This window comes from Bos taurus, chromosome 15 (assembly GCF_002263795.3).
Source record: "Bos taurus isolate L1 Dominette 01449 registration number 42190680 breed Hereford chromosome 15, ARS-UCD2.0, whole genome shotgun sequence".
In the NCBI taxonomy this organism is placed as follows: domain Eukaryota; kingdom Metazoa; phylum Chordata; class Mammalia; order Artiodactyla; family Bovidae; genus Bos; species Bos taurus.
In genome coordinates, this window is record NC_037342.1 from 52,217,962 (window position 1) to 52,234,422 (window position 16,461).

The following is a 16,461-nucleotide window of genomic DNA, read 5'->3' on the forward strand; positions in this document are numbered from 1 at the left end:
AGGCAGGGCCTGGCTTCTGGCTCCAGCTGTGAGACCTACTGGCTGTGTGACCTTGGGCAAGTGGGCATACTCTCTGGGTTTCAGTTTCCCATCATCCATTTGTCCCTCCAACTCTCCATCATTTCCTGCCCTTTTCTGTGCCCCAAGGCTGATGTCCAGTGCTGCTTCAACAGGCTCCCTTATTCTCTGGCTTCCAATCTGGTTCTGCCAGTGAGGGTGGGAGGGGGTGGTGAGAAGGAAGAGGACCCAGGGTATTGACACCCTCACCCACCCCACCTCCTCTGATGGCCTCTGTAGGGCAGCCCTCATCCAGAACCCCAGCTAGGGTCTGGAGCACTCTCCTTGCTCCTCGGGTCTCTCAGATGCAAGTCTTAAGTGCCTCCACATGCCCTGTTGGTTCTCTTAATCCTACCCCACCTCTGTAATCATTGCTTCATCAAACTGCCTTCAATTAAACCACCTGAGTGTGTCATCTGTTTCCCCGACACAAAACAGTGCTAGCTCCTTGAAGGGTAGTTGAGGTGATTAAAGGTGATTTAAATCTACAGTTGGCCCTCCGTATCTGCAGGTTCTGCATCCATGCATTCAACCAACCATGGATCGGAAATATTTGAAAAAAAAAAAAAATCCAGAAAGTTCCACAAGGCAAAACTTGAATTTGCCACTTGCTGCAACCATTTACGTAGTATTTACATTGTATTTACAACTACTTACAGAGCATTTGCATTATATTAGGTACTGTAAATGATTACTAACAGAGGATTTAAAGTAAATACATGGGAGGTTATATGCAAATACTATGACATTTTCTATAAGGGACTTGTATCATTGACTTGACGGACATGAGCTTGAGCGAGCTCCGGGAGCCGGTGATGGACAGGAAAACCTGGCATGCTGCAGTCCATGGGGTCGCAAAGAGTCGGACACAACTGAGCAACTGAAATGATAAGGGACTTGAGCTTTCTTGGAGTTTGGTGTCCACAGAGGATCCTGCAACCATCCCCCCACCAGAATACAAAGGGCACTCTGTAAACATTAGTTCTCTCCTTCTAGCCCCCAAGCCCCATACCACTTGAAGTTTTAAGATAGCTCTGCATTCTCTCTGGCTTTGGAAGGATGCAATACTGGACTGCCTGCTCCTCTCCTCTGCTACCCTAATTCCTGCCCAGCCCCTAGCCCTAGGAAGCCTCCACATTGCCTCACTCAGAGTCAAAGTCTGAGCCCCCAGCCAGCAGCATCCCACCCTAGACTCCCCACGACTCAGCACAAAGGAAGCTGCCTCCTGTGTGCCCACCTGCTGTCTGCTCCCTCCCCACCAGTGCTGAACCAGCAAAACCTTGGCAGAGTGGCCCAGCCCTAGCCATTGCACTCCCATCTCCACCAGAGCATCCTCACGGCCAGTTCCCCTGCCTCCAACCCCAAATCTCCAGGAAGACAGATTTCTCTCACATTCCCCTAAGGAAGGGGAGCTCTCTGCCTCCAGCTGGATGGTCTCATCTCACACCTTCCCGCTGCCCAGGCCGCCAGGGGGAGCACCCTGGAGTTCAAAAACCTCCCCTTGCTTGATGGCAGGGGCAAAGGCATGTCCTTCTCTGGCCTCTCCATGGCAGCTACAGACTGAACAAACTTCAGAGACTTTGCCACCAACTTCCCTGCTAGGACAGGAGTCTCACTGGCTGTCTCCCTAACCAGGCTGCTCAGCCCCTGCTCATACCTGCCCGCCCCATGGACAGGCAGCTCATCCTTCCTTCCCCAGGGCAGACCCTCCCGCTATGGGGCTGCCCTGCCCACCCCTGACATTGAGCCAAGCTGGGCCTCCAGGACTCCCTCAGAGCCCAGCACTGTCTCAGTACTAAGAGCCCATGGAGAGATTTTAGGGAAAGCCTAGAATGTTAGACCACTCGAAACCTAAAAAGGTGTCTGATGAAAAGATGAGGACACCGAGGCTTCTTAGAGGAGGCCCCTCCCTGGTCCTGCCCCACTGCTGGACTCTCCCATGCTCTGCGGAGAGACAGAATTCATAGGTTCCCGGGAGGACTCTCACAGCAGGCAGAAGCTCTGGTAGAAACTTCAGAGGCAGCATCTGAGGCCTGGGAGGGGTGGAAATGCCCAGGCACAGGGGTGGCCTCCTGCCACAGACTTGACTCTCTACCCCAAGCTCTCCTCCTGCTCCAGGCTAGAGGGAGGGAGGTCTCCCAGCCAGACATAACCCCTCTTTCTGCTCCAAGCCCTGCCACCCTATCTGGATCCTGCAGTGTAAAGTGAAAGTGAAGTCGCTCAGTCGTGTCCGACTCTTTGCGACCCCGTGGACTATAGCCCACCAGGTTCCTCTGTCCACGGGATTCTCCAGGCAAGAATACTGGAGTGGGTTGCCATTTCCTGGATCCTGCAGTGTACTCTTGGGTTAATCACTAGCCTCTCTCTGGGCTTATATTTTTGCATTTATATAATGAGAAGATTGGGCTGAGAGTCCCTGAAACTTTCTAATAGGGCACAGGTGTGGCCATTAAGAGTTCCCAGGAGAATGGAAGCTAGACACCTCTCAGCTATGTCCAGCATTTCAATATGATGGCTCAATATCCTGGCTGGCCCTACCTGAGTCTGAATATAGAGACAATCTGCTCCTTCCAGGGCCTTCACTGACTAGGAGCAGGCCAGAGTCCCCAAAGGGAAGCCCAGTCCCACACATGACAGCCCATTCAGCCTAAGTCTACACACATCTTTTCTCTTTCTTTAGACAGGTGGTACCCAGGAGACAAAGTGTTGTCGCACAGAGTTGGACACAACTGAAGCGACTTAGCAGCAGCAGCAGCAGCTATACTTGGGGTGTGGCCTTGCTGTCAGCAGAGCAGGTATTTGAGCCTTCACACATACCCACTCATCTGTGCTCTCCTGCTTGGACATGGACACCCACATACACAGACACAGACATATACACACAGTTTTACAGAACAATGTGCATAACACTCTATACACAGGTACACATACACACAAGCCACACCAGCAGGCATATACCCATCTAACAATACATCGGGCATAAGAATGGACAGTCACATATTCATGCATACAAATATGCCCACACTTCTATACAAACACTGATCCAAACGCTCTCACCTTCTCACATACAACTGGAAGGTCACATTAACACACACAGAAACACAAAGAAACCAACCAACCTCACCCTCACCTCAGTATCAGGGAAATCGCCATCCAGTAGAAATCCAGACACTATCTATAATTTCAATCTAAATCCATTTCCAAATCTAAACCTGCCCCAGAACTGTGAGGAACAAATTTCTTGCCTCCAGGCTCAGCCCCTCCAGTGTGTCTGTCCTTGTTGCGTGGGGTCCAGCCTCTCTTCAGCATCCCTATCTCTCTAGGTTACTTCAGCAGGACCCTCTTACCTTCCAGCACAAGGCAAGTGGAGAACAATGGGTTCTGCTCTCCCTACTCTTCATTTCTACTCCTTATCCTTCAAATTTGAAGACCCAGGCTAGAATGGACTTATGTGATAGCACCCCTGCTGGAGATCTGTGGCATTACAGCACAGCTCTAAGATAACCTGGTCATCACTCCCCAGGCTGTAGTGGAGGGCAACTGTTAGAAGGGAGAGAAAGAAGAGGACGTGGGGGGCTGTCGGGGGTGGGGGTGGTGGTGGGGGCGGGGGAAGGAGAGGTTGCGAAGAAGTGTACCAGAGGAAGAGGAGCAAAATTCTGGGAGCACCAGGAGTGGAGTTCAGAAGCCTCAGGCCATCTCGGGCTTCTCCACTTCTATCCAATGAGTCCAAGCCTCCCCAAGACCAGTTCTAATCAGTCCTGCCTCTGCTCAGAACCCTTCGGTAAATCCTGGTGAGCCACAGCAAGAAGTCCAAACTCAGTCTAGAGCTAGGCCTCTGGGGTTGACCAATCCATCTCTTAGTCTCATATCCCAAGGAACCCAACCCTGGCCTTCTCACCTTTGAGCCAGGTCTTTGCTCAGCTGTTCCTCTGCTGAGATGTCTAATTGTCCATATCTTGTCTGTCCTTTGAAGCCTGGCCTCTGCCATCTGGGACAATAATTCATGGAAAGGGCAGGAGCTTTAGGGGCAGACAGAGCTGTGCATCACCAACACAATGGACATGAACTTGAGCAAACTCCAGGACATAGTGGAGGACAGGGAAGCCTGATGTGCTGCAGTCCACGGGGTCACAAACAAACAGTTGTACACGACTTAGCAACTGAACAACACTGACAGGTCTGTGCTCTAGGGATTAGCTGAATACCTCTGGGCCAGTTATTTCCCCTCTCAGATCCTCTGTCTCTTCATCTAGAAGACAGCAGTCTCTTGGGTTTGTGGTGAGGATTAAATGAGATCATAGATGTGCAAACAGTGCTCTGGAAGCTGTAAATTTCTCTGTGAACGTGTGAAGAGTCATAATTATGGCTTAATCCTTTTATCCCTGCCCCCTGCACCTGCCAACACTCAGCAGGCTGAGTGATCCCTGAGGGAAGGGATGCAGGCTGCTTCACCTTTGGGGCCTCGAATGTTCCAGCATTCACCAGGGCCTGCCCCAGCCAACCTCAGCAGCAGGGCATGGATTTGGATCCAAGGTGGCAGTACAAAATGTACTCACTGCAAGTTCACTCGAGACTACAACTCCCAGAATGACTCACAGACTGTCATGGGCGTGGCCACAGACTTGAGCCCTCATCAAGCCCTTTCCGCCATTGTTTTCCCTGGGGATTAATCTCAGCCCAGACCAAGCAGCCTGGGGAGGTGGTTACATGTCTCTAAGGCCCCTCAGCTCCTCCCACAGAGCATCCACACTTCTCACCATTCCCACCACGACGGCTCCATTTCAGACTTCTTGTCTCACCCACAGGATGACAGCTTCTGGGCTCTCTAGCTCTGGTCTCTCCCGCTCCAGCCCCTCACTGAATCTTTCTAAAAGTGTAGGTGAGAGTGGGTGTTTCATAATGGCAGCAGCTAACCTTTATGAGCACCTGCTGCATGCCTGGTGCTAAGTGCTCCACTTCCAGATTCTTCAGTCACCCTGCCAGGAAAGTACTGTTATTCCCACTCCATTATTCACATGGGGTTCAGAGAAAGAAGTCACCCAGGATGACACAGAATAAAGTTACTGAAACTGGAAACTATATCTGTCTGCCACCTTCTCAATCCTGTTTTCAAAGCCCCCTCTGAACCCAAGATAGCCATCCAAAGAGTGGGAGCCTGGAAGCCCCAGGGTTCTCATATCTCAGCAACCACACTGTTGGGAAGTCCTCCCGGTTGTCTAACTTAAATCCCTCCTGCTGCACCAAGCCCCCACTGCTCCCTGTTTTTCAGGGTAGGCAGTGAGAAGGGTGACTTCAGGGACTTAAAGAAGTGGGTCACATCCCCTGGGACCTGGCCTTTCCCAGGGAACGGGCAGCTGAACAATGGGAGATAAATGTGTTGAAAACATCCCTGTTACTAAATATATCTACTTCCCTGAGAGGATGGGGGTGCTGACAGGGACCCCACGGCCCCCACCCTAGAGGCCACAGTCCTGTGGTTCAGGCATGCTGGAGTGTTCAGAGCAGCAGACCAGGCTACTCTGGCTGTCCCGGGGGCTGGGGCAGAAGGGGTGGGAGGCCAGCATGGAAGGGGGTGATGTCTCATCCTCCCAGCCAAAACTGCCAAGCTTGGGCTGGTTTATTTGCATATTGCTTTGCATTCATTTGCATGCCACTTTCTGGAAGGGGCTCACATTCTTCAGCCGCTGCTCCTCCCTTACTTCCAGAGTCTCCATTCTCAAAGGAGGAGGAGACCCTCCGCAGGCCCTGCTGGGGGCACTGGGAGAGACCGAGAAGTTGCATAGGGCCTACATGTCAAAGCTGCTGGAGGACCCTTTGGTGGCAGAAAGTGCCTGTCTTCTAACTTCCATTCCCTTACTTCTCTCCTGCTCCATCTCTGCCCAGTCCTCCGCCCCCTGCCCTTGAACTTCACACTTAGGCCACTTCGAACGTTGATAGTCCTCACATAAACAAAACCGTGTTTGCGCTCACCTCAAGGTCTTTGCATGTGGCATTCCCTCTTCCTGGAGCTCTCTCTCAGCTCTGTCTGGAGAAGTGACTCTTCCTTTTAAGGCCAGCCCAAGGCCCCTCCTCCTAAATGTCTTCGTCTGACACTGGCAGAGGTAGGAAAGACCACAGGCTTCCCTCCAAGTGGTCACTGGCTCTGTCCCTCTCCCCGCAGGGCTGCCATGTTTGGTTGGGCAGCAATCCATTGAATGGCTGCTGAACGAAGGAAGGAATGAATGAATCCTGACCCCTCTCCTCTGTATGTCTGAGCCCCTCCAGTCCCCTCTCCCTGAGGACATCACTCAACTGCAGGAAAAACACAGCTAAGTTGTGCCTCTGCCTCCAACTCCCCCTCCGGTCCTGGAAACGCCCTTCTTCATGCCCACAGTCTGCTCTTGTGAAGCCAGGTGATTCTATAGCCCCTCTGTGCTGGTAGGAAGTTCTCCTCATTGTCTACCCTCACTCCCTACTCTGGCCATGCCTGCTTCTTTATTCTTGGAGAGGGCTCAGGGACTGCTCTATCTCAGTTTTACCATCTATAGTTGGAATAAAGGCTGCTAATCTCTCCCCTCTCTCTGCCCAAGGCGTGTTCCTAGCACTACTGAACTGCCATGCCCCAGCCTGGCCCTGCTTAGAAAGGAGAGTGACCCTGGATCAAGAAATGATGCAAGGCCAGGCAGCCTGGAGTAGCTGAGCCCACAAGGGAAGGGCTGCCCAAGAGGGAAGGAATGAGCATCCTGACCCTGGGGGCATGTAAGCAGAGCTGGACAGATCTGAGGGCAAGCTATAGAGAGGAGTGGAGTAAATGCTGGACAGTGGCCCAGATGCTCTTTATGTCCTCCCCCAACCTGGGAAGCTGCACTGTGCTGGGTGCCAAACCCCGTGCTGTGAGTGAGGTGGAGAAGCACAAGGAGGTGGTCTTGCCTTTGAGGAATTCCTTGGCTTGCTGGATAAGGAGCTCACACAGGGGACATCACAGGGGAAGGCTAAGTTGGGGCTGCATTTAAAAAATATATATTTATTTAGTACTTATTTGGCTGTGCCAGGTCTTAGTCGCAGCATACAGGATCTAGTTCCCCAACCAGGGATGGAACCCAGGCTCCCTGCACCAGGAGAGTGGCGTCCCAGCCACTGGACCACCAGGGAAGTCCCATGGTGCTTGATCCTGCACCATCAGGGAGAAAGACTTCAGGGTGGGTCATGGGGTCAGAGGCAAGAGGGAACCAAGGAGGGCTTCCTAGGGGAGGTCTCCTATTCAGAAACCTTTCCCTAGCTCCCTAATTTTAAGAGGAAAAGTCTAAGCCTCTATAAGCCCCTTAGCCTGGCAGTTGAGACCCAATGGAATCTGACCCCTCTGTCTCTCTCTTCCTCTTTTCATCTCCCTTCTCACTTCTGCCAATCCAAACTCTGTCCATTGAACACACTGCACTTTCTCACATCCACCCACTTTTATAGGCTTTTTTCTCTGCCCTTCCCTGCCCGGGAAATTCTTATCCATCCCTCAAGATCCAGCTCAAATGTCTCTTCCTCGGCCACCCTGACTTGGTGTGGGTCCCCCATTCCCAAGACTTCTCTCTGCCCAGCACTATTCCCTGGAGGGTTGTAAGTTTCCACTTCTGCCTCCCTCATCAGACTGGGCACTCCCTGAGAGCAAGGTCTGGGTCAGTGTGCTCTCTGTGTCTTCAGAGGCCAGCCCGCTGGGCACCAAGCAGGCACTGGGGGATCTCTGTTGAATAAAGGAATGAAGACATGAATGACTGAATGCAGGAATGGACGCAGGCCCAGTGGGTGGAAAGGCCGGAGCAGCAGAAGCCTGAGGAGTGCAGGCTGGACCCAACAGCAGCACGGCTGAGGGTGAGACTCCCAGTCCATTAAGGCTGAAGGAGGGTATTGCTGGGAGTCCTGCCTCCCCCATTTGGCTAGATCCCAGCCAAGCCATCAGTAATCCCCAGGGACAAGAAGCTGGAGTGGGAGGCAGGAAGAGTAGCAGGAGGAGTGCTTGGTGGGCAGCGGGAACTGGGAGGTGCAGGAGTGTAAAGGCAGTTAACCCTCACAGAGCCATCTAGCTCAGGCAACCAAGAGGTGCTGAGCAGGCCTGAAGAGGAAGGGACCTGAGGCTCCAGGTCCAGCCTGGCAGCCAGAGGAGAGAGTCAAAGCAACAGTTTCGCTTTCTCTGTCCGGGAAGAGATGGCTCCAGTATCTCCAACTCTCTGCCCGGCTATAAACCCTACCAGGTCCCTCCACTACCTTCCTTGTCTCAGCCTTCCAAGAGCTCTTCCTTTCCCACATGTATACCCTCTGAGGTCCTGCCACTGCACCCCCAACTCTAGCCCAAGCCTGAGCCACCTCCACGCTCCCTTGCCCCTATCCTCTCTTCCAAGCGCCCAGAACTCTCCCTTCAGAAAGCCCCTGGTCTCATCTGCCTCTCGGTCCAATAGGCCCCAGATGTCCCTGATACCACAGTGGTTTAGCCTTCACACTGGTCTCCTGGCCGCCACCCTTCCCTTCCAGTTCAACCTTGACAGTTCCATTGAGGCAACTTTCTAAATCCCAAAACTGATTATACCCCGTGTTGTACAAAACCTTTCTGGACTCCCCAGGGGCCTTAGGATAAAGCCCAAGAGGCCTGGAGGTCAAAGTCCTGTAGGATATGGTCCCTGCCCAGCCCTCCAGCCTCCTCATGGCTCCAGGCACATGCCCAATCCTAACCCAGGGCCTTTGCTTATACTATGCCCACCACCCCCACCTGTTAGCTTGTTCTTGGTCTTTACTGCTTAATTGTGTTCAAGCTATTTTATGTTAGGAAGCTTAAGAGGCCCCAGAGAGCAGAGCCATTATTGCCTATTTGTTTTCTCCATCTCCCCGCAGGGTGTAGAATGAATTGTCCTGAGCTCATGGAGGTGGTCACACATTTAGCCACCCCCGCCCAGCCTTGGTGGGCCACAGTGTCCCAGCTGTGTCCCCAACCACCAGGGAAGGAAACAACCACCCACACACACTCAGATGAACACACACATATAGACACACACACATACCAGCCACACAAGCACCAACATACACACTCATGCACACTACGACCCATGATCACACACCCACACAAGAACACTTAAGCTAACATAGACACCTACATAACACACACACACACACACACACACACACACAGTAGCACTAATATTCAGACACCAATAAGCATACACACAAACATGAATACACATAGAATCAAATGACATGCTCAATATTGAGTCATTTTATTTTGCAGACACAGCACACATATTAACATGCATGCCAATACACAAATTCAAGTGTGTGCACACACACACACACACACACACTCTTACCTAAACTCTCAAGAGTCACACTGGGATGCTCACACACCCTGCTGCATAACCAACCACCAAGGATCCCTACATGCCCTTTGATACCCTACATGTTCCCTTACACCCCAACATTTATACACAAACACACACACACCCCCTCACATAGCCTGGCTCGGACCTGCACTATCACTGACTTGGAGACACATGTCACTTGCCTGCTACCTCGGCAGCCCTCAGATGATGGAGGGGCACCTCCACGGAGCCCCTTCTGCTCACCTGCATATGTGTCTCCCTGCACGTGGGTGCTCACGAGGTTGGTGCACAGGAGTCTCATTCCAACCAGCCCCATGGTTCTCTCTGGGACAGGGGCTTTGGGGACAAACTTGCCTAGACTGGTGACTCTGAATCCCAATCCCCATTCCATGGAGGGCAGTTCCCCCAGACCTTCTCCTGCTCCAGGGCCACTCTTATTCATAATTCATGTTCTCTCTCTCCACACACACACACACATACACACACACCCTGGTCTGGGACATCATCCCTCTCCAGGGTCCTGAATCAGTCTATCAGACTCTGGAGCTCCTTGGAAATACCCTCAACGCCCACCCCCCACCCCAACACACACACTCCCCACAGAACTCCCCCACCCCCCAGCCTCTGAAGGGATGGTTCACGTTCATCACCAACCCCTCTCCTAGCCACCAGCCCCTTCTATGGGACCCCAGCCGCAACACATCCTAGACTTATGTCAGGCACCCCCGCCCTACACAGAGATCCCACCCCCTCCCCCCCTGCCGCCCCCGCCATGCTACGGTCCAGCAACCGGGCACCCTGGAGCAGGATCGATGTTCCCACGTGGCTCAGCTCCACACCAACCCCAGCTCCTTGGAGGGACTCCCAGGACCCAGTCCACAGCACCTCCTGAGCCACTCACCCAGACCCCAGCCCCTCAACAGTACTCACGGCTCAGCCGGTCGCGCAGCCGGGTACTGCTGGCTCCTGCAGAGGATGGAGTGGCCGCATGCCTGCCCCATCGCTCCTCATCGTCTGCCTCCCCAACCAGACTAAAGTGGCACCTCACCCTGTCCACCCTGCCCGGGGCTCCAGGCAGGGCGCCTGGCCCAGCAGGCACGGGGACCAAGAACAGTGGCCTGTCCCCGACTCAGCCTGGACTCAACACCCCAATCCAGCCCTGCTGCCCTGGCAGTTCCCGCTTCTCCCGCTGTCACCGCCTCTGCCGCTAGGCTGGCTCTGGCAGGAGGTTGGAGCAGGTCTGATAATGCAGAAGGGGGAGGGAGGAGGGAGGAGGAACCGAGAGACCCAGACGGAGAGGGAGAGGAGGGAGGGGTAGAGAGACTGGCTGGGAGGGAGGAAAAGAAAGACACACACAGAAGGAGAGACTGAGAGAGAGAGAGACAGGGAGGCACAGAGAAACACACCAAGGAGAGGAGACAGCGATCAGAGCCTCATAGAAATCAAGATGGAAATACAAAGAGATCAGAGAGGCATAGGGAAAAACACACACAGAGGAACACAGACCAGGGAAAAAAGCAGAGATGGAAATGGAGACACAGAGAGAGAAGCTGACAGAGGAGCCCAGAGAGACAGGTGTGAGGAAGAGGGATTTTGAGGCATGTGCAGTTCTTGTGGGCCAGGATGGGATCTGGGGATGAGGGTCAGGTGAATAACTGGAAAGAAAGCTCTACAACTGGAGGCAGGAGATAGGGGTTCAAGTCCTGGTTCCACCACTAATTTCCTCATTTATTCACAAACCCCTACCACTGGCCAATCTCATCAGATATGATTCAGATTGTGCTTTGCCTTGGAGAAGCACCCAGGCAAGGGGAAGGGGGTACTTGGATGTATGACAGAGAGGAAGGTCTGTGGTGCCTAGGGGGAGCCCAGCAGTTGGCAAGCATTTCCAAAAGAGAGGACATCAGCTGGATTTTAAAAAAATATTTATTTGGCTGTACCAGGTCTTAGTTTCAATCTTTGATCTTAGTTGTGGCATGTGGGATCTAGATCCCTGACCGGGGATCGAACCCAGGCCCCCTGCATTGGGAGCAGAGTCTTAGCCACTGGGCCACCAGGGAAGTCTCTCAGCTGAGTTTTTTTTAAGGCAAGGAGAGGGCCCCAGGAAAAGGGGGTGTATTCCAAGATAGAGGAGCTATATGTAACCCTCAACAGTAACCCTTCCTCTCTGAGCTGTGGGGGGAGTAACTCCTGCTGCACATACCAAGCTCCAGGCAGAAAAATCCATGAGGCTGAGTGGAAACCTGACCCTGCTGAGGGGCATGGGGGTGCACAGTAGTGGGGGGTGGACAGGAATGACTGGGCTTGTGCAGGAGGCCTGCCCAGGCTGAGTGCTACAGAGGGCAGTTGTCTGTGGCTTAGGAAGTGTTAGGAAAGAAAATGTGAGGGAGTTTTTGCTTCACATTGTGGCCTCAGAAGGTGGAATTTTAGATCTCTGAAAGCTGTGGGCAAACTGCGTCCTCAGCCAGGCCCATCCCTAGGGCCTTGCTCCTCCACACCTGCCAGCCAGGAAGGCATTCTATGGGCTCAGAAAGCCAAGGCCCTGGACTATGTCCAGTCCTGGCCTCTCACAGCTCTCCTTCACGCCCTGAGGATCCTGGCAGGAAGAAGCTGAGTCAGAGGAGTTCAAAGGAGGGTGCCTCCCGGAGGGGTGCAGGTGCACTGAGGCCTCACTTGGCCCTCAGCCTTCTTTCTGTTCTCTTGCTCTGGAAACGATGGTGGAGTCCTCATCCTCAAAAGTCTCCTGGGATTATGCTCGCGCAGGTCAGGTGGCAGGGAGGGTCTCCTCCCCATCCCACTACCACACCAGCCTCCACAGCTGTCCCACAAGTAAGGAGTCTGTAGTAATGAGGTGCAAGATTCAGGACCATGGGCCCTCCAAGGCTTAGAGCCAGGCAGGCGGGAATTCAAACCCCAGCACTGCCATGTGCCCTGGGCAAGTTCACCTCTCTGAATTTCACTTTAGTTTTCTCATCTGAATGATGAGTGACTCAAAGAGTTATGAGGTTTGGGGAGTGTCCATCGAGTTTCCGGTACATAGTTCCCTCCGCTTCCCTCTCCTAAAGAGGTTGAATTGATGGGGCCAAGGGAGTAACAGCAGCAAATGTTGGGGTAGGGGTTGCTGCAAGGCAGTGTTGGGAGCGGGGAAGTGAGGAAAAGGGAGAAGCCCTGAGACTGTCCGGGCCTGCACTTCTCTCCTCCACCTAGAACCGGCTTTCTAGACCAGCCAGGGCAGGAACCAATGACCCAGCGCAATTACGGCGAAGCCCCGCCCCACAGCAGGCCCCGCCCCCGCCTTTCTCCATGGTGCTGATCGGCGCGTGTCGCGTTCACAGGCTCTGGCCCGTAGTGTGCCAGCATACACCATTTTGGGGGGCTTGTTGCGGGGCTGGAGAAAGGTGAGGGGAAGCAGGACGCTCCTGAGAGGCGGGGGGCCGCCCAAAGCGATGGGAGGATACAGCCTCTGGGATTCGGCCTCCGCCCCGCGCCCACCGCCTCGGAAGGACTGCAGGCTCCAAAGGCTCCAGCTACCTCCTCATTGCCTAAGAAAGCCGTTTCTTCTGTGTCCTCCCCGGCCCCTCCCCTGTGGCTGTTTCCCTCCCACCTTCCAGCCGGCCTCTCCTTTGTCTCACTAACTGATTTTTCCTATTTTTCACCCCCTCACTGGAGCACTGGACCCTGTTTCCCCTCATTCTCCACCCCACCCCCACGGAGCATGAAGTCCACCCCAATACACCAACCCCTGAGTGCCAGCCTTCTCTCTGGAGCTCCAGATGTCCAGTACAGGCTACCTCCTGGAAAGCAGCTATGCTCACCATTATACCATCAGCGTGGCTACCCACTGAATGCATCTGGGAACATCTCATTAGGGCCCTAACACTCACAATACTCTATATCCAATATTGACATCTTTTGTCTCTATCAAAGGCATCAGTAAATGTCTAATCCCCGGTCTGGAAACTTCAAAGTCGCTTTGCCTCTTCCCTCTCTCTCCTTCACTTCCTCTGTCAAATCTCCCTCTCTTCCATCTACCCCTCCTTGCCCCGAGCCCCAGCTTACTTCCCCCCTTCCCTATCATTCTCCAGCCCCTTATTCCAACTCAACCCCTTTATTCCACCTTCACCCAGCGTCAAAAGCACTGACTTTCTAAGACATCCAGCTGGTCATATGACTCTTCCTCAAAACGCTTGCTTGGTTCTTAGTGCTTTCAGGATAAATGTCAAGCTCCTCAGCCTGACATTTGAGGGCTCTCATGATCGACCCTGGCTGACCCCTCCATCATCTGCTCCAAGTGGAGAAGGATCTGGTCCCTAAGGACACGCTGGTCCTTTCTTCCTCCTTGATTTGGTACAGTCTGTCTCCCTTCCTAGGTTGACTTCCCTTTCTCTCACCTTCCTTTTCTCTGCCCATGCAAAATCCTGGCCCAGCCTTTCTGAGCAAGTTCAACACACACCTACCCCCACTCACAGTGGATGATAGGCAGGAGGGATCCCTGGATTCTGGGCAGGGCAGGCTTGGCTGACTCACCCCCCTGACTTGCCACCTGTCCCAACATCTCATTCCTCTGCTCAGGTTCACCTCCTTTCTCCCACTGGATCTCATCTTCCTCAAGGACAGGCAGCAGTCCTTTTCACCCTGGCACTGGGCCCCTGCCTTCGAATGGCCTCACCAGGTACTATTGAAAAATGTTAATGGAGTAAAGTAGGAAGGCGACACAAAGAGAGTGTGGAAATATGATGGGGCACTTCGGAGCTCGGTCCAGGACACACTGGAGCCTCAAAAAGAGGCTGCAGGTGGATGTGGGGACACAGGTGGTGTGTGTTTGGAGAGGGTGCTTACTGACCTGCTCTGTTGGAATCCACCCTCCCTGCCGGGGAAGACTGAGGCTGTGGAGTGTGAAACAGATCACTTCACTCCAGAGTAAGGCTGGTAATTGGTGGAACATGGATTTCACGGAGGGTTGGCCTGAAAACCCCTGGGTGACTCCCTCTGGCTGGGAGCCAGGATGTCCACATCTGGGTCTTGGCAACAGGAGCCCATCAGGGGAGTGGGGGAGCCCTCACAGAGAAACATCTCATGGTGCTTCTCCTCCTCAGTCGGAAGCTGCCACCTGTGGCTCCAAGGACAATGGTGAGAGGTGCACCATGTCCTTGGCAACAGCCTGACATAGTTCCCTGCATTGTCACATTAAGCACAGACCCCACCACATAGTGGTGACAAGGCCTTTGCATAAACGAACAAAATCCACCACTGCTTCTGGAATGGCTTCTTCCACATTTCAGGAAGGTGGCTTTGGGGATGCAGGAATGAGGGCTGAGGCACTGTGGGCCTACTTCAGGTTCCCGGAGCAGCCAGAGGTGCCCTATGGGGGAAGGAGTGACCTCAGGAGGGGGGCAGTAAGCTCTCCATGTCTGCTGGGCAGGGGGATAAAGCGGTGGAACAGACAGAAAGTTTAGAGAAGGGAGAGGCAGCCCCTCTCAGAAGCCTCCCTTCCTACCTAGACCGCCCATGGATGGGGCGGGAGTGCTGAACTGGTCCAGGGAAGATGGGCAGATTTAGGGTGGGCAGAGAAAAGGCAGAGCAGGAAGTCAGCCTGGCATGGGGCTGAACCAGACACTTGGCAGTGCCTTCTGCCTAAGATTGAGGTCACCTCCTGGGATGTGGATCAGGCAGCTCAAGATGCTAGAGGCAGCAGAGGCCAATCCCTCATTGTACAGATGGGGAAACAGGTGAGGGAGGGCAGAAACAGGTCCAGGTCGCAGGGAGTAAAGGAGAGGGCTGGGCCTAGGATCAAGGACTCCTGGTCACTGCCCCACCAGACTAGCTCCTCCTCTTGTAATCTTCCTTCTCCCGCTTTCAGCCAGACTGAGGGCTGGGAGGGAAGTCTGCAGATACAGCTTATAACTCAGGAAAGGGATCCCCAGGAACACGTCATTTCAGCAGACACAGGTCAGAGCAGAAATGACTGTGGCTTCAAACTCTGGAACTGCTGGGGCCCTGGCCCAGCTCCCTCACTTCCACCACCCTCCAACCCAGCACACTAGGATTGTCCTTGCCAGGAGGCCCTGAGCCACCCACTCAGCCCTGATCTACCTCTTTCCCCTTAACTCCCTGCACCTGAGTTGGGGGGGAGGAGGGGGTGTGACTCAGTGGGATAAAGGCAGCTGCTATATTTGAATGATTACATAAGCTAAGAGGGAAGCAGCTGCAACGTGACTCCATCAAGGTTGGGAGAGAAGTTGAGTCTGGACCCAGGAGGCAGGGTCTCCTTCCTGCATTCTGAGGTTCCAAGCTGGGTTTAGACAGGACTCTAAAAGGACCGGAGAAGGCAATGGCAACCCACTCCAGTACTCTTGCCTGGAAAATCCCATGGACGGAGGGGCCTGGTAGGCTGCAGTCCATGGGGTCACTACGAGTCAGACACGACTGAGCGACTTCACTTTCACTTTTCACTTTCATGCACTGGAGAAGGAAATGGCAACCCACTCCAGTGTTCTTGCCTGGAGAATCCCAGGGACAGGGAGCCTGGTGGGCTGCCGTCTATGGGGTCGCAGAGTCGGATACGACTGAAGCGACTTAGCAGCTTAGCGACTTAGACCTGGAGACTGCAAGCTAGTTTATGCATTGCTGTACTGCGAGAGGTTTTCTCTAGGGCGTGCGAGGAAGGCTCTGTTCCCTCTCCATCACCTAAGAAGCCTCCTGACGTGTAAAGACCCTAAGGCCAGACCTAGACTAAACCCTAGATCTTCCCCCAGGAACTCTTTACAGAAGGAAAGACAGAACTGAAACATAGCTTGTCACTGATTTGGAAAAGAGTGCCTGCTGGGGAGGGCACAAGGCATGAAGCCTTGGCTCACCGCCCAGCTGGAGAGGACCTGTGTTCCCGTCCCAGCCCTACCGCTCACCAGTCACCTGACACTGCTGAGTCTATGTCCGTCTCTTCACCGATATAATGAGAACAAGAGGTATCTTTTCCATATGGTTCGTTACAAGGATTACATAAAATGACACACGCAAACCCTTAGCCCAGGAGTGGTGGGTGCTTCATAAAGGCTTATCAGCACCATTA

At 53.6% G+C, this 16,461-nt stretch overlaps 1 protein-coding gene across 4 annotated transcripts in view; it reads right to left on the reverse strand.

Annotated features, from left to right (window-relative positions):
* The window catches only part of PDE2A (phosphodiesterase 2A), a 97,908-nt gene extending 86,118 nt beyond the window's left edge, over nt 1–11,790 (reverse strand). The window contains exons 1-2 of one of the 4 annotated variants that reach the window (XM_024975019.2): nt 10,323–11,790; nt 6,028–6,255 (exon numbers count right to left, since the gene is read on the reverse strand). In XM_024975019.2, the coding sequence (XP_024830787.1) occupies nt 6,028–6,255; nt 10,323–10,393 (299 nt within the window). In that variant the 5' untranslated portion in view covers nt 10,394–11,790. 4 annotated transcript variants of the gene reach the window in all.
* Nucleotides 11,791–16,461: the final 4,671 nt, after the last annotated feature.